At 40.5% G+C, this 18575-nt stretch overlaps 4 protein-coding genes across 4 annotated transcripts; 1 reads left to right on the top strand and 3 right to left on the bottom strand.

Annotated features, from left to right (window-relative positions):
- Positions 1 to 22: 22 nt before the first annotated feature.
- PG986_005612 (uncharacterized protein) lies at positions 23 to 3921 on the bottom strand (the record flags this gene model as incomplete). Its single annotated transcript, XM_066841834.1, has 9 exons — positions 23 to 163; positions 222 to 420; positions 511 to 967; positions 1039 to 1140; positions 1369 to 1404; positions 1462 to 1547; positions 1625 to 1818; positions 1909 to 3733; positions 3794 to 3921. The coding sequence occupies 9 exons, from the start codon at positions 3919 to 3921 to the stop codon at positions 23 to 25; spliced, it is 3168 nt and encodes a 1055-aa protein (XP_066701696.1).
- Positions 3922 to 4595: 674 nt separating this feature from the next.
- Positions 4596 to 5395, bottom strand: PG986_005613 (uncharacterized protein; the record flags this gene model as incomplete). Its single annotated transcript, XM_066841835.1, has 2 exons — positions 4596 to 5171; positions 5210 to 5395. 2 exons carry the CDS (start codon positions 5393 to 5395, stop codon positions 4596 to 4598), a joined length of 762 nt encoding a protein of 253 aa, XP_066701697.1.
- Positions 5396 to 5806: 411 nt separating this feature from the next.
- On the top strand, positions 5807 to 6568 carry PG986_005614 (uncharacterized protein; the record flags this gene model as incomplete). The annotated part of the gene is made up of 1 exon (XM_066841836.1): positions 5807 to 6568. The coding sequence occupies one exon, from the start codon at positions 5807 to 5809 to the stop codon at positions 6566 to 6568; it is 762 nt and encodes a 253-aa protein (XP_066701698.1).
- Positions 6569 to 8215: 1647 nt separating this feature from the next.
- Positions 8216 to 8880, bottom strand: PG986_005615 (uncharacterized protein; the record flags this gene model as incomplete). Its single annotated transcript, XM_066841837.1, has 2 exons — positions 8216 to 8224; positions 8278 to 8880. The coding sequence occupies 2 exons, from the start codon at positions 8878 to 8880 to the stop codon at positions 8216 to 8218; spliced, it is 612 nt and encodes a 203-aa protein (XP_066701699.1).
- Positions 8881 to 18575: the final 9695 nt, after the last annotated feature.

Genomic DNA, 18575 nt, shown 5'->3' on the forward strand with positions numbered 1-18575 from the left:
GCGGATCCATTGTCAGTACACCTTACCATCCTGCCATCCTACCACGGGTCAAAGAATACGACATACCCAATCCAGCATCCAGGGCTTTGCCGACGCCTGGGATAAACTGCAGCCCAACATCTAGAACGAGCTTGAAAGCAGACATGACCATGTAACATCCGACCTGGCATTCCTGTCAGCACTCTATCAATACCGCCGCGGATGTGGTTGGGATCCCGTACCTGGACGATGATGGGCATCGCATCGATGACCAACTCAGCGACCTCATTCACAAGCCAATTGTCGCAAGAACACTTCTCCGGGACGTAACGTGCACTCTTTCCTGGAGCACTGGTCCAGGGTAGCTCCTTGTCTACCGGGAAATTACCCACGCACCCATAGTTGATCTTGGCCACCTCATCGTACTTGATGTTGCAAGCCCTCCGGCATGTGTTCATAATCGCATCACGATATTTCGCGTCCTAGTAGATGAGGCAATTCTGGCGGTTAGACATCTTGTTCTCGTCGTACCCGTTGCCGGTCGCCCCGTCATTCTCCGTGATGTCCTCCCATTCTTCCACGGGGGGCCGCCCGCAGGTGTCGTCGGGACAGAAGCCGCGTGTGCAGGCGAACTTGCAGAGGCGGTTGAGGTCAACGCTGAACTCGTCCCAGGCAATGAACTCGCCCGAGTCCACCTCGGCCGGGAGCTCCCGTAGGGCTCCGCGCGCCAGACAGATGCAGAGGGACTCGGGACAAAAGCCCAAGGAGCAGGAAAAGTCGCAAAGCTCGCCAGCGTTCAGGTCTGTGGCTTCGCCGACGATACATGCGCCCTCTTCCGTCTCAGGGCGGTCGGGCTTGGCACCCATGTCTTCGCGGCTGAAAGCCTGCAGATCAACTGCCCAGTCGATGCTGCCGGCAAAGTTCAAACCTTTCCAGTCCGAACGCCGTGTATCCTTAGTTTCTGGAGTCATGTAGCTGATAAAGTCTCCTATTTCAGAAAAGCCAGGTAAGCTTGCATCCTAGAGCAAGAGGATCATAAAGCCAGCGGGTGTAACGAACCTTGGTAGAGCAACACATCCGTGTTCGAGTCGCCGTCGTGCAGCTGTTGACCGCCGCCTGACTTGAGGATTTCGTTGATTTCGGCATTGGAGATGTAACCCCCTGTACTCGTGCATCTACCTGGCTTCGCATCCGATTGCGTCCGAGAGCCAGTGAATTCGCACATGGGTCCCCTACAACCGTCCTTGGCCATATGGAATGAGCGCCCGTAACTCGGCTCTCCCACGTATATCTTATTGTTTGGGACCCCGGCCTTTGTAACTGTTGTCTTGAGCTTTAGCCTGGGCCTCGCCCAACAAAGCATCCTTCCGAAGGGGTTGCTCTACTTACTGATTGAAAGGGTGTTGCGCGTCTCGGTAAGATTTACTTCATGATGTCACGAATTAGCGACCTGTCGCCTTTCACATCGAGTTCATGCCTTACTGTGGCTTCTGATACACTTGCCGGATTCGCACGAGTCGAAGGCATCGGGGTTTCCGTCGCCCCATTGCCCATACAAATCGTACGTCCTGCCAAACCGGGTTAGATATGCCCGCCAACCAACCCCGCCAATGGCCGACCAGGGACATTCAAGGTATAAACTCACATGTACACAATGTAGTCGATTACTGCTGCGATCCGGTCTATGGGAAACGCCTTCAGGTACCAGTAAGACACTGGAGCTGCGATCGATACTGCCTTGGTGGGAAGTCGGTTCTTCAAACTCGTCAAGAAGCGGAGGTAGGCCACGCCATCGCCTTGCTGGCCGATTGGGACACCGCCTACCTCGATATCAGGCGCCTGGTCTCAGCAAAAGCCGTCAGCAAGGTGCGCTATGTACGGGAGGTTCTGTAGGGGGAAACGATCGTATGCGGGCTAGATGAGACTTACGCCTGGGTATTCCCAATCAATATCCACTCCATCGAGACCCTCGTCGTCAAAAAATTGAGCGATGTTCTCAGCAAAGGTCTCGCGGTTGGCAATGATAGCTGATCGGATATTGTTGTACGTCGCAGCTTCTGTCGAGTAGGCCCAACCACCAAAAGAGACCACGCGCTTAACCCCTTTGAGGCTCTTGAATCCCTCCCACTGATGGCCAGGATCGTTGATGACGGGCTTGAAAGTAGTGGCATCTATCTCAATAAAGCCCCAATGGATGATGGTGTAAGTCCCGTTCGTGTTCGCATTCCCGGAGTCGAGCCACAGGCAGTCTCTCTGGCGATTCCAAGACTCATAGTAGCCGATGCGGCCAAACGACGCTGGAGGCCCAGAGTTCTGTTTGATATCATTCCCGCAGTTGGAGACGCAGGTATTCTGGAATCCGGGCAATTTCGCCCCCGGGCCTGAGTTAGGAGGCGCGTGAATGTCGCAGTGTGCGGCAAAGGGGCCGCAGAAACCCCAGTTGCTGCAACACGCCTTCAGGGGGCACGGGTTCAGCTCAGCCATTGGTGCAGATTGATCAGACCATTTTGTGCCCGGAACTAAGGGACCACACTGGGCACCTTCCTGTGGGGGTGGCAGAGGAGCTCTCCCTTTGCTGAGGCACATGTTGTACCCGAGGAGCATCTGCTTGCACTCGGTCCAGGCCCATGTGTTGTTCTGGTTGAAGCTTCCGATGTCTTCAACCGTGATCCCATGCTTTTGGGCCAGGGAGGCACACGTGTCGCCGTTTTCGATGAGGTGAACGGCGCATGTGCCATCTTCACTTGGCTTCGGGGAATCCGGCTTCGTCGGAGTGTAAGGTTCGCCAGCTGAGCAGCAGACGTAATCGCCGGCTGTTATAGCAGAGCAAAGGTCCGATCGAGGATTGAATTTGACAAAGTCAGCGCCGCGGATCCCGCACCTGGCAGCAAGGGAAGCGCAGCCATCGCCCGCCTCGACTCGCTTGTAGCTACATGTGGCACGCTTATGAGACGTGCCGCGCCTCAGGGCGGTCAAGCGCCGGCCTCCCTTGTTGGAAGCTGCCGAAAGGGTGTCATTTATACCGGCGGTACCATTTGACGCGAAAGTGGCTTGCGTAATGGAGTGGATCTTTACGTCCAGTGCTTTTGCCAAGGAATCATGAGTTCCGGCCACAGCACAGTCGCCCTGACTCCAGTCCACAGCAGCTCTTTGGACGGCCGCGTGGTCGCCTGTAGTGTTGATGGCGACACCAAAGATGGACTCAGGCTTCGTCCCATTTTCGCAGATCTGTGCAACGGTGCGATCGGCCATGGAGCCACGAGCTTGCAGCTGTCTAGCCACGGCCTCGAGAGCTGACGATACGGTGTGCTTCCCGAGCCCAGCGCCGATGTAGACGCTTGCAACTGTTTTCTTGAAGTAGGCAAACAGGAAACTCTCGTCACAGTTGTCTTTGGCCTGGAAGAACTCCCGTATCCCACTCCGAAGCTGGGAGGTTTCATTTTGTGGCGCCCCAGCACTGTTGCCGCTCGCTGTAAAGATCAACGACCCATCAGACTCCTTTCCATCTATGTAGCATGCTGGAGCCGTGCGGAGACTAGGATCGAAAAGGTCTGATGATGCTTTTGGGTTATTATGGGAGTCGGATAGTGTAGTGCTCATGTTCCCATGCCCAGTAGCCCCATCACTGGCCAGTGTGCAGCTGCGGATGAGGATAGTGGTCTCGGGGCTGTCTAGGGGGTGGGAGGCCGAGAGTTGAAGCAGCATAGGTCGATCACAGCGCTGCAGACGCTTGACTGAGACATAAGGCGTCCACCTATGGGTGTCTGTGTAGCCCACGCACTTTAATGGACAATCATACTGATCCGGTACGTACGTGTTTATATCTTCCATGAGAGAAGGGTCTTTTTCGCTGACGGGCTTGACCACTCTGACACCATTGAGGTCAACAGCGGAGCGGACTGTACTGGCCCAAAGAAGAAGAATGACTTGAACAGACCTCATTATAGGCAGTATGGAAATACCTAGGCCACTATGAGACATGCCAGTATGTTGAGAAAGTTTGAAAGGAATACAGATGAAATCGAGAAGCCTGGGTAAAAAGCAACAGCGATGTCTCTAGGCATGACCTGACTATCACTCAGAGTAGATTTAAAACGACCACTTGTCTATAACCCTACAATTGCTAGCTACTCAGGATCATCTGGAGTTCCTTACTTGACTTTGAAGTAGGACATCCTGTTTCTCCAACTTGAAAGCCAGGCGGACATAACCACCCCCCCTGTCGAATATCTCACTCTCACAAGTCTGCATGTGTAGACGCGATGGGTACTGCACGGTATGCTTTCCGGCGACCATGACTGGCATTGTCACATGATCATGTCAGTCTCTTGAGCTGTGCCTCGCTATTTCCTCCTACATTGGATAATATCGGGGCTGAGGGTGGCATCATATTTCACATGTGCAGGCGCGGAATACCGGTTAGCTGTCACCTGCTTTCTGCAACGGGACGGCACGATGGCATATCACGCCTTCCGACTCTAAGCTGCCGGGCATAATTTGAAAGTACATTGCGCCAAGATGTTACCTCTCGGGTATCACTATTATCCTGTGGTCCAATGCAAGTAGTCCATTAGCGGCCCTTCGGAACATCTTCCCTGCCCTCTCTCACTTCGGACCTAATTATCGGGGTAATTGGCCTCCATCGCCTCACGCACTGCTCTCAAGCAGTCCTCCTTTCTGTATGCGGCCAGGTTTGGCCACCCGTGCTCATGGTAGATCTGCCGAAGCATCGGGATCAGCCCTTGCGGATGGAAGTTCTCAATGTCCTCCAAGCCCTCCTTGTTGCTCACGGGAATGAAGTGAAGTTCAAGATAGAGGCCCTTCAGAACCTCGAAGAAGTCGGTGATTTCCCATGCTTCGGCCTCTGCCCGCCATTCGGCTTCTTCCTCGGGAGCCCAATCGTAAGGATCGTCGGTGATAGGCTCTCGGATTTCGGATTCCTTATTGCGGTACGGGTGGTTATCCCAGTGAGCGATGCCAAGTTCTGTGTCGATGATAATGATGGAGGCATCCCTATGACTGGCTGTCAAGCCGACAACGTGGGGAGGGGCAACCTCGTAAAAGGCATAGCCCTCGGTGACGATTCTGCATGACTCCACCTTCGATTGAGGGGTGAGATTGGTGAAGATGGCGCTCCAATCGGCAAAGGGGCAATCAGCCATGGCCTGGATGCCATCGTCAAGCCCCCTGCCCTGCGAATGTAGGGGAGGTGTGCAAGCAGGGAGATGACCTTGTCGGTTTTGCCAAAACGGGCAAGGACCTCTGGATCGGCTTGGGCGATGGAGGGCCAGCCGCCCTTGGGTGGGTAGATAACTTCAGACTCGTCAAGGTACGTCTTGGTCAGAAACTCGTAGTAACCACCGACGGCAGCAACGCACGCCGCCTCGGAGTAAGACACGTCCTCGAGTTCGGGCATGTTGACCTCTCAGCTGATAGGGCAAAAGGGATGCAGAATCAACAATTGGTCTGGATCAAGAGTGAAGTATGTTGCTTGTCCAGGGAAATTCGGAGGCCACGGTACGCAATTTATGTATCATAGCGCAGAGATGTCGTGCAGCAAATGCAACGGTGTCACAGCAAGCACTCGTCTGGGCAGACAATCCTGTTTTGGAAACCCCTATTTTGCCGCTTTCTTTCATTTGAGACGTGGCATTATGCAATTATCAGGACCAACCCGTGTGCCCCTGAATATCTGCAAAACCAACAGGCAACATCCAAACCAGAACATCTCAAATGCTAAATCAAAACTTCTTGTTGCTCTAGTTCCCCGACCTCTTGTCTGGTGGCCAGACTTTCCCAACCAGCCAATTCTTACCCTACAGTCATGATGATGTGTCTCCTTTTCAATGGGCTTCTGGCCTTGACCACTCTCCCCCACGCATTGGCACGACTCACACCAAGCATCCCAACCGCCACGGCGCTGCCACCCACGGCTGGAGCAGGCGTCCTCCAAGCCAGAGCAGAGGTCACCACTGCCACCGAAGAGCCGATGCCGACCAGCACAGCGGACCCATGGCAGTGTGCACTTGCAAACGTCACGAAGTACTTTGATGTTATGACGCCCACTGGTGCCTTTTCTGACGCTTTGGTCTCGTACGGCTCAGTGCTGATTGAACCATGTGTTGCCACGGCTACCGGGATCGATGAACTGGATTGCACGGTCAGCAACAGTGAGGACTGGTGTGGTTTCGGCACTACGGCACCACCGGCCATCGCCAGCAGCTATAAGTCATACGCAAGCGCTGCGGCCGAGTTTTGGAAATCCAACAGCGCGTCTATCTCGAGCATATCCTCAGACTGCCCCAACTGGTGGGGAAGACCTGATGTCAAGCAGCACGTGTGGCTGTCTCAATTCATCACCCACGCTGGGTGCTATATCGCCGCACACCCGTCAACGTCGACCGACTCTCCGTCTTCAACACAATCTGGGTTCTCTTCCGTCACAAGCTCGGGCACTGAGAGATCTTCAACCGCAGACTCCACACTTCCGGGGGCACCCGCTGCTGCCGATCCGGAAGCCGCCACTTCTGGGGCTGCCAGTCTCGGCTCACCCCTTTTCCGTCGTGTATCCCAGGTTTTGGCCTGGTAGAACTTTAAGTCATATCTGTAACTTGGGTATCTGGTGTGCTAGCCTATTTAGCTGTATAACATTCTGCTGGGGCATACTGCATGTATTAGTTTGATTTCTATATAGTTCCTAATTACCCTGTACCCTACGAATTATCAACTATCTTGTGTCTGTATGTTGCTGTGCAAGAGGTTAATAAGGGTCCTCAGAGTTGCTTTCCATGACGTGCTCGCCATGCTCATAAGATAGACGGGTCTGTAATCACAGTAGCTTGGCCGGATGGAATACGGAACGAGAGATACGGCTAGGGAAAAGAGCTCGCATAGTTACATACATGCGTGTATGCGTTGCATGCTACCTGGGGGGTAGCTCACGGGCAATGTTGCCAAATTTCGCTTAGCAGCGCGCGGCAAGGCCAGACGGCCCGTCAGGGAGGCCGGGCAATTGTATGGTGCATCGGCTTGCAGTCGGATGTCACCCTTACCACCAATAAGGCTACGTCGGTAACAGAAAGAAATCGGGAAGTATACCATGCAGTCCCCATGCCTGGCGGCCATCGAGACTCATTCGAATTGAAATGATCAGTATGGTCGTAATTACTCGCTAACGTGCAATGTAGTGTTCGACTCAAGTTGAGCACTTGGCGCATAGTGCTTGTAAGTCGCACGGTTAGTCAATACCCAATTGCCTGCCAAAGTGTCATATCGAGGAAGTTGGGGGCTAGGCCTGGGCCCGGCGGCTAATTGACCCCTGAGATACTGCAGGTGCCAAGCCGGTCCATGGCCCCAACTTGACCCGCCAAGGAGATTTTGCCGCAGAAGGGGTTGCAGTGACGCCACTCTTTAGCGCCATCACCCATAACTGGCCGCCATTGGCGCTGTTAGATAGGGACAGAGCAGCAGGACAGCACGAGTTCCGACATCCTTGCCGGCCATGGGGTATGACCGGTCCGACTCCAACATATTTAGATAGAGCCCCGACCCGTAGGTCTACACAGCCAACCCTTTTGCAGGAATCTCCGCGGGGCAGTTCGTCGAGTGGAACCCCAGTGTCGGTAGTGGATGCACCGGACTTTGGCTCGATGCCGTACGTAACCCCTTCCCACTTCGCTGTAGTCTCTCCCCTTAACTCTCATGCTAAATTGGTTTGGAACTAGTACGTTTGCATTTCCATTATCAGTCATAGTCCGACCCCCACCCAGCCGGGCAACGGCATCGCCACGCCGACCCCTATCCAGAGCGGCATGACGGAGAACTGCAACACCTTCTACTTCGTACAGTCGGGCGATACGTGTGCTCCAATCTCTTCGAAGTACGATATCCCGTTGTCATCTTTCGTGTCATGGAATCCAGCTGTTGGCTCATCTTGTTCCAACATATGGGCCAACACGTATGCGTGTGTTGCGGTGCTGTAGCAGTATAATTTCTCGCTGTCGTACTGGGGTACGAGAATGTGTGATAAGATGCATCGCCAGTGGGCTAATGCTTAGTACCTGGATAACTAAAGGCAACCCTGTCCGCTACCTAAACCTATACACTAATATGGAAAACAAATAACTATGTTGATGTTGGTTGGTAGTATCTACAGCATGTGCATATCCTGGTGTCCTATTGTAGGTCTTTTTCCAACCAAGGAATTTAATTTTCTATCATTGTTACCTGTTCGCAACTATGCACCCTAATTTGTGTAGCTCCCTAGAAATCATACTGCACGACGCCCAACCAACATACCAACTTCCGGACACCACTCCCTGATCTCTTCCATCTTGTCATGCTGCCAGCGCTCCGGCTGATGGTACCCAAGCGCTCTCTCCTGGTAGATGGTCTCGACCGCGAACCCCCGGCCACAAGCCGCGTCGGTAGCACCGCTCCCCGCTTCAGGGCCTCGGCGTAGAACCACTGATCCTCAAACTCCTGGTCGCTCTGCGCGAAGTCCGCCTCCCGCGTGATGGCCGCGAACAGTTTCGGGCTCCGAAGCGACAGTCCCCCGTTGTAACCCGCCCCGTACTTGGGGTCGATCGGCGCGCCGACGAAGTCGTACTCGAAAAAGTCCTCGACGGTGTGCAGGGACTTGGAGCATAGGATGCTGTCGAGCTGGAACATGAGGACGCGGTGCGCCGACTCGACCTGCTCCCATATCCACGGCCGGGTCAGGAAGTCCGAGACGTCGCGGCTGCTCGTCAGCTGGGTCGCGGGCGGGAGGTAGCGGATCTCGATCTGGCCCCGGTGGATAGCTCGCACGAAGGCGGGCGAGTATGGCATCTTCCAGTGTTCCTCCAGGGTGAACAGCACGAGCGGCCAGGCGGGTCCCAGGACAGTAGCAAAGTGCAACATGATGGGGACCAAGTTCGGTGATGCCGAGACATTGCTTTCGATAATCATGGCCAGTCGCGGGCTGCTCGGCTCCAAGGGTTCGGGTGTGACAGGAGCATGATGTCGCAGGAGGATAGAGACAGGGGGTCGCCCCTTGACGCGCCTAGCGCGCTACGTAAGGTATTTTATTTATGTATTTATTAATATAGTAGCACCTTTCTCTTTTATCCTTTCTTTTTTCCTTTAAATAATACTTTAATATTTAATATATTATTTAAACGCTCTTTATTATACGATAATTATAAGCTCGGAGCTTTTTATTAAATAAACTTATTATTATTATTATACCGCTTATTTTATTAAACCTTATATATTAAAGAGCGATTTTAAATCTATATTTTCTTATACCTTTTTATTTTTTTATTATTTTTACGACGTTTATTATATTTAAACCCTTTATTAAACTAATTAATATTAAGCTCGAGATTAAGCGAGATTAATTAGATTAATATAACTCGCTTAAAATAAATACTTTTAAGTGTAATATTTAAATATACCTCGATCTTAATATACTTAACGACGCTTATTTTTATAATAAGCTTAAGATATATATAATCGACGAGATTAAATAAGGTTTAATTAAGGACTTTTAATTAATAAGTGAAATTAATTTAATAAACCTTATAATAAGCGTATTTATAGCGGTAAAAGACTTAGAATTAACGTACGATACGTTTATTAACGATATTATTAAGTATATTAAATTTAAATAAAGCGAATAAAGTATAAAAATACACCGTTATATAATACGAAAAAATGTTTTTATTACTATTAACGAATAAATTAAGCTTATAATTTTAAAGGTATATATTAACGTAGCCTATAATAATATTTATAAGTTAAATTAATTACTTACGCTTTAAAATATTATTTATTAATTTAAATAATAATTTAAATCCTTTATAAGTTTATATATTACTTTTATTTAAAATTAATATAATAAACTCTTAAAGTAAGTTAAGTTAAAAGGAGAGAATCTTTAACTTTAATTAATATAATAAAGTAAAGCTTATATAAACGCGATTTCCGAGAGAATCCTTAAAATATAAGGATATTTAATAACTCGTATATAGCTTAAAGCGATTAATAAACGATTAATACTAAAATAAGGTTAATATTAATTAAAGGAACTCGATTATATAAAGTAAAAAAAACGTACGCTAATAAGCTTAACTATATTAAATTTATTATTAAAAGAGTAGGTAAAATAAAACGAGCCGAAAAAGAGAAAATATTTATTTTACGTTTCGTTTAATAATAAGTAGGAAGAGTATAAATTAATTAATAATTATAAATCGTAGGGCTTATTAAATTACGATTACCTTTATAAACCTTATTTTAATGCTCGGTTACGTTATCGCTAGCTATTAGCGAACTATTATTTTTTAAAGTATATTTTTATTAAAAGGATTAAAGGTAAACCCTTTAACCGGTTAATTTATTTAAATTAAAAGGTATATATAAAGATTAAGCATTAATTAAACTTTAACGTTAAATAGGCCTCGCTACGTTAATAGCTTATTAAGCTAGGCTAAATTAATTTAAATAACTCTATACGAAGAGAAGTATTATATACGATTATCGATTATACGCTTTTTAACGTTAAAAAGGATTTTAATATATCGATTTATTAAAATTAAGGACTATATAACTTTTTATAATTAATTTTAATCGATAGTTATAACTCTTATTATATTATTAATAACGAGGATTTATTAATATTAAGGTTTTTAATACTAGCTTTAATTAATAAATTTATAGAAATAAGTATAATTACGTTTTTAATTAAAGGGTACGGGGTAAGAATTATAAAGAATACTTTTATAACGCGAGGCGAGTTAATCGATTTTAAATTTAATAAGGTAATATTAATTAAAGGCTTTTATATTAATATTATTTTTAAATTGTTTTTAAAAAGCGTTAATATTTAATATTATAAAAAAGATTATATATTATAAATAAGATTATTAAAAGATAATATTATAATATAAAAGCTTATAAAAAAGGGTAATTTAGTTTTTATTAAATATAAGCTTTTATTTACTTCTTATATTAATCTTTTATTAATAAATATAACCGGCGTAATAAATATTTATATAACGATAAAACGCTTTATAGCGAATAAAAAGCTTATAAAAAAGGTTTATATAAGAATAGATTTAAAAGAGAGATAGTATATAAGAGTAAAATATTTAAATTTAAAGGCTTTTATAAAGCTCGTGTACGTAATTAAAGGTATTTTAATTAAGGGTTTAATATAATTAAAATACGAAATATATATAATATTACTTATAAAACGCGTTATTTCGTAAAGATTTATTAAAAGAGTATTTAAACCCTTTTATTATATACTTTAAGATCTCTTTAAATACCCTTTAAAGTACGAGCTCTTAAAGTATATATTATTATTAAAGGATAATTATAGTAATAAAGTATAAGCGTACCTTATAAAATTTTATTTATATACGGAGTTATTTAAAGTAATAAAAGGATTTAAACGGTATATTTAATGTAAATATAATTTCTTTATATATTACTTTAAATATAATAAAGAAATTAAATTATTAGGAATTTAAGGAAGTATTTAATATAGTCTTTAATACGAGGAGGAAGGTATTATTATAAAATAAAAGCTTATAAACATTAAAGAGCCGATAAGTAATTAAAAGCGAGTAAAATAAAAAGTAATAAACGTTACTTTTAAAATAAGAGTAAGCGTTAACTTATTAAAAGTTTATAATTTAAAGCTATTTAAATAATTATTAAGTTATTAAATATATATCCTATTTAATCTTAATAGTAGCGAAGCTTTAATAAAGTGTTAAATTCGTGATTTACGAGCTACTTTAAATAGTATAATCCTGTATAGATTAAAGCTTTTTAAGTAAATTTAAAGCTTAATTAAAGCGGCGTATAAACGTTCGGGTATAGAGTTTATATATTCGATTATAATAAAGCTAAAAGCCGGTTACGTAAAAAGTTTAAAGTATTTTTAAAGGGTTATATAAAATATTTAATAAATTATAAAGCTATTAATATTTATTATATATAGATTTTTAAGTTAACGAGAGTTATTATTTTATACGATATTAAGTTTAATAAAGACCTTTTTTATTAAAAAGGGGAAGAAAAAGAGTTAAATCGAAATAAGGAGTTTATTAAGGAAATCGAGGAAATTACGCTCCTTTTAAGCTTTAAATTATTATTATATATTACCTTTACTCTTTAAACTTTAATATTATAAAAGGAGTTAAATATTTCTATGGATTTTATCTCTTATCTCGGAGGGCTTAAAGAGTTAATCCCCTTAAACTTAAAGGGTACGATAGTTTCTAATATATTTATTAACGAGGCCTTAAGGGTAAGCTTAATATTTAAATTATATTTAAAAAGTTATAAAATCGAGCGTAATAATATAAATAATACGGGACTCCTTTTATTAAGCTATATATTTAAATTAGAAATAAAGTCCGGAGCGAAAGAGTTAATTAAAAACCCGGAGAAAAGAATCGAGGTAGATAAATTATCGCTATTTATTTTTAAAAAATATTAAATAAGTAAGCTTATTAATATAAAAAGCTTTAAAGATTTAAAAGTTTTTAAGAGATAAGAAATAATGTAATCCGGTAAGGAAAAGGAATAATAAACTCTTAAAAATATTTTTCCTATTATAAAAGAAATTTAAAATAAAATTATTATAGTTATATTATTAAAGGTAATAAAAACGTTTATATTTAAACGTAAATCGCTTATACGTTATTAAAGGTATATAAAAGGGTTATAAGAGCTTAATTAAAAGTAATTACGTTTATTATAATTAAAGAAATAGAAAAATAGTAATATTAAAAGTACGTTTTTTATATTAAATAATAAAATAAAGTTAAATAGCTTATAAATATTAAAGGATTATAATAAATTAACTCTTTATATAACTTTTACGGTAGTTTCGTATATATTTTTTATTATTTACTTTTTTAATATTAATAAAGCATTATTATTAAAAAGTAGAAAGTATTATATTATTTATATTATCGTTACGAAGGTATATTTATTAAAAAAGGTAGTTAAAAAGGCGGTATTTAAGCTTTATTTAAAATTACTTTTACGTTTTTAAAATAAAATAGCTATTTATCTTAGAGGGAAGTAATTTATAGCCGTTATTAAGCGAAAAATTAATAATTTAATAAAAATAAAGGCTTAAGAAGTTATTAAACGCCTTTACGATAGTATTTTATTATTATTAAAGTAGGTGTTTATTAATAAGTTTAACGAAAATAATATTTATATATTATATAAAGCTCGGATTTATATATAAGGTAATAAATAAAATATAAATTTATTTACGAGTATATATACTATAATATTAACCGTACGATCTTTTCGAATTATAATAACCTTAATTACGAAATTTAACTTAAAAGCGAAGTAATTCGATATAATTAATATATTCCTTAATATAATTTTCGTTAAAAGATTCCTACCGGTATATTATAAGCTCCTTTTAAAGTACGAATAAGTTAAGATATATATTAAGTTTTAAAAAGCCTTTTACGGGTTAAAAGAGTTTTTATTATTATAATATAACGATTTTTTTAATACTCTTTATAAATTAAACTTTATCGGTTTAAGGGAGGAACTTTATTTATTTTATAATAAAGAGTATATAGTATTTATAGTTTTTTATATAAATAATTTTTTAATTTATTATTAAAAATTAAAGTAAAATAAACTCGATAAATTAATAGTTAATATTAAATAAATATATAAAGTTAAGGATTAAAATAATATAACTTATTACCTTAGCGTACGTATAATTAAAGATAGAGTTAATAAACGTTTTTAATTATCTTATAATACTTACTTAAAAAAGGTAGTAATTAAATATAGTTTAAAAGTATTATAAGTTACGGCGATACCTTTATTAATTAAAAAGCTATTAAAATATATTAACGAAGCATTAAAATTACGAATTAAAGTTTATTAAAAACGAGTTAAGTTATTATTTTATAGTTTTATTATAATTCGCTTTAATATTATATTTATATATTTATAATTATTAAAATTCTTAATAAACTTTAACGAAAAGTATTTTAAGGCTATTAATTAATATATCCGGTACGTTTATAATATTAAGTTTATAGTAATCTTTTTTAAAGAATAAAAGAACGGCGTTTAAACGTTAATTATAATAAACGATACTTTTTTTACGAATAACCTAGAAATACGTAAATTGTTTTATAAGTATATTATTATATTATTCGGTAATTTAGTTATATAAAAAGTAGTTTAATAAAATATAATTATTATATCGATTATAAAGGTAAAATTATTAGCTCTATAATAAATAATAAAAGAGTTAATTATATTTAAGCGTTTATTTAAAAATTTAAAGTTAATATTTAATACCTCGTTCTCGATATATTATAATAATTAATAAACTATTAAGTTAATTATAAGTTAAAGGGAGAGGATTTTTACGAAGCTAAGGTACGTAGATATTTAAAACCTTTAATTATAATAAGAGTATTAAAAGCGAGCTTTTTAAGTAACTTATTTTATTATAAAAGATATACTAGTAAATAAATTAACGAAGAACTTTTTATATATTAAATTTAAATATTAAAAAAGAGTTTTAAATTTATAAGATATTCGGTAATTTAATTATATATTATAAAGAGGTAAGTATAAAGCGATAGCGGGATAATTATTATAATTACCGAATTTTTATTAATTTAAAGAGTCGAACCTCGAAGGATAAAAATTATTAAAGTATAAAGGCTCGCGAAAGGTTTTAATAAATACGTCGGCTTAATTAATTTATATTTTTTAAACGCGAAAAAATAAAAAACGTTATAAAATACTTAATATTATTAAAGGTAGCACGCTAACAATAATAAAACAAGGGTTAACTATTTAATTTAACTCGAAGTTAATATTAATAAAAGGATCCTTAAAGTCGGATTTAATTAAAATAAGTAAAGGGTTCTTAAAAGCGAGACGTTTTTTAATAAAATAGCTACGTATATTAAAATTAATATTATATAAGAGTATAAACGAATTACTTAAAGTAAGTAAAGCGTTTAACGAATTATTAATTTTACGTTAAATATTAACGACGGTAGGCTCGTTAATATTATTATAAAGATAATAGATTTAACTTATAACCTTAACGTTTATAAGCGTATAAAACGTATAATAGTATTCCTTAAGCTATTTTTATAAAAATTATTAATAAGCGAGATTAAAATATTAAGTATTTTAATAAACTTACATTAATTTTACTTTTATTTTAAATAGTATAATTAATAACCTTTTTAATAAAGTAGCGAGTAATATAACGTGCGGTTATAAAAGTAAGGTTTTTATAATTAAATTATATTAATATATTAAAAGTACGTTAAATAGCTTATAAGGATACGTATATATAATTATATTTATAATAATTAAAGTATTTAATAGTATTAAATCTAAGGGTTTTATAATAATACGAAGCTTTTATAATATAAAAAAGTATTAAATATAAATAGTTTATATATATATTACGGCGTGTTTTATTAAGTTAAATACACTTTTAATTTTTACTTAAAAAGCCTCAAGGGGCTTAATAATTAAAAAAGGTTAAGGTATTTAATTAAATAAACGAGCTAGCGTTAATTAATAGCTTACTTTAAGTGACGACGGTATTTAAAAAAGCTATAATAGTTTAATATTAATCCTTGTTTATAACGATAAGAGCGGCGTGCGTTTTAAAGGGTTTAACGAGCTTAACGACGAGTTTAATAAGCTTATTAACGAGTTTAATAATAAATTTAATAAATATAATAACGGGTTTCTTAATAATAATAACGGGTTTATTAACGAGCTTAGCGGGCGTAACGAAGGGTTCGGTAATAAATTTAACGGGCGAGGTAGCGGGGTTTTTAATAACGATAATAAGTATAATAATAAATTACTTAATATATTTAATATATTTAATAGAAAATTAATTAAGTTATAAAGTAACGTGGTTTACCACTACGCGACGCATATCACTTGGCGACGCACCTCAATTCAATTCCAATACAATTAAACTTCAACGCGTAATACCTCCACAACCATAATGCCTAATCAATCCCAAGAAGATCGGATAGTTTTAGCAATTCAAGCGACACGAAACGGACCGAATCAAATAAGCCAAAGAGCAGCAGCAAAAGCTTACAACATACCCGAATCAACTTTACGCCATCGAATCCACGGCCGAACTTCAGAACGCGAAATCCGACCGAAACGACGTAAAATAAATCCAACTGAAGAGGAGGTACTTCGCAAGCATATAATTGATCTGGATATCCGAGGGATGCCTCCCGATCTCGCTGGTGTAGAAGATATGGCTAATCTCCTTACCGCGTCGCGCGGCGGCGACCGCGTCGGCAAGCACTGGGTCAGGCGCTTTATCGACCGCAACCCGGACCTGAAGACCAAAATGAATCGTCGGTACGATTACCAGAGGGCTCTTTGCGAGGATTCTAAAGTTATTTCTGCCTGGTTTGCGCTGGTCGCGAATATAAAGGCGAAATACGGGATCGTCGACGAAGACATCTGGAATTTCGACGAGACCGGCTTCATGATGGGCATGATCGGGTCAACACTCGTCGTAACACGCGCCGAGCGGCGTGGAAAGGCGAAGTCGGTCCAGCCTGGTAATCGGGAATGGTCAACGGCGATTGAATGCATTAATTCGCAGGGCTGGTGCATTCCGCCGTTCTTGATCGTTCAAGGCCAATATCACCTCGCGAACTGGTCCCGCGAAACCGATTTACCGGGCGACTGGGTGATCAAGCCGACTTCCAATGGCTGGACCAACAACGAGACAGGCCTAGACTGGATCAAACACTTCGATAAACATACCAGATCGCAGACGAAGGGTCGCTACCGCCTCCTGATTCTCGACGGCCACGAGAGCCACATTTCGGCCGAATTCGAGGCATACTGCCAGGACAACGATATTATCACTATTAGTATGCCTCCCCATTCATCGCACTTGCTCCAACCTCTCGATATAGCACTTTATTCGCCTTTAAAACGTGCTTATTCGAAAGAAATCGAGCTATTTATCAAGGCTTCTATAAACCATATTACCAAGCTCGAGTTCTTTATCGCCTTTAAAGCCGCGCATTTTACTGTTTTTACGGAAGCCAACATCAAATCTGGATTCAGCGCATCTGGTTTAGTACCTCATAACCCTGACGAGGTAATTAGCAAGCTGAATGTGCGTCTCCGGACGCCTACACCTAACCCATCCCGTCCAGGGACGGCCAGTACCTACGACCCTCAAACGCCGTCCAACCCCCAACAAACAACTAAGCACTCTACTTATATCAAAAAGAGGGTGTCTACCCATCAAGGAAGCTCTCCGACGCCGATTTTAGATGCGGTAGACCAGATGGCGAAGGGTATGACCAAAATGGCCCATGAAATGACCCTTATGCGCGATAGGATGCATATGCTGGAGGAGGCTAATTTGGCACTTTCTAAGCGCCGGAGAGCCAAAAAGTCGCGAGTCCAGCTTGGAGGAGCCCTTACTATTGAGGAATCTCAGCAGCTACAGGACGAGAAGGCAAAAGGGAAGCGTTCAGCGCCCGATGAAGGTGAAAATGGGGGTTCGTCGAAGCGGAGGGCGACCGGTGGAAGGCGCTGTGGTGTTTGCGGCGAGACAGGTCATAATGCGCGAACATGTGAAAAGGATATAGAATCAAGCGAGGAATCGGATAGCGAGTAGTTTTAATTGATTTTAAGCGTTGTGGTTGAATTAATTTATGTAAAAGGGTCGAGAAGTGGAAAAGGTGCGTCGCCAAGTGATATGCGTCGCGTAGTGGTAAACCACGTTACGCTTAATACATTTAACTTTATAATAAACTTTTCTTTTAATATTCTTTTTATATTAAGCGCGATTTATAATAATAACTTATTAAAGATTTTTTAAAGTGTAACGAACGGCTATCGGGGTTTAAAAGAAACCTCGTAGACGTGCTGGGGTTTATGTTGGCTAAGACGAGAGAGTACTTGAAAGTGCAGACGAGTGCGTCCGTCTGATATAATGGGCAATATTCCGAAACTGATTGTAGAACTTGGCTGAAGGTGTAATAGGTTCGTTAAGGCAAAGTACTTCACTAATATATTAAATTAATGCTTAGATTAATCGCTAAAGTAGAGAGTGTTTATATAAAACATATAGGAAAGGTTTATCGTTATATATCTAATCTTTTCTTCACCGATTGCCTAGCTTAGTGGCTCGCCTTCTTCCTCGTTAGTAATCTTTTAAGCCATAGGCTCACTGGCTCAGTGGATCATTCCTGACTAAGCCGGTGATCCAGTAAGCTGGTCACGTGATGCAGCTGTCCGTCGCGGTCTTTCGATGCGATCGTACGTATCCATCCTTCCTGCCTTCAGATTTGGTGTCGCAGTAGGTGCCTTGGCTGGTTGTTGCTTATAGTACTGATCCTGGTGAGTCCGAAGTGACTGTTGGGCTTGGTCGAGTTGGTAAGCGCCGCGGGGCATTGTGGTGCCGTTCCGTAAGGTGGGTCTAGGCCGCGAGATCGGGCTAGGTCGTAACATAAAGGTAAAAGTATTTTATTATTATTTTTATATTTATAAGGTAGCTTAGTAAGATTACGAGG

Source organism: Apiospora aurea (genome assembly GCF_038362705.1).
Source record: "Apiospora aurea strain CBS 24483 chromosome Unknown utg000004l_segment0_segment0, whole genome shotgun sequence".
In the NCBI taxonomy this organism is placed as follows: domain Eukaryota; kingdom Fungi; phylum Ascomycota; class Sordariomycetes; order Amphisphaeriales; family Apiosporaceae; genus Apiospora; species Apiospora aurea.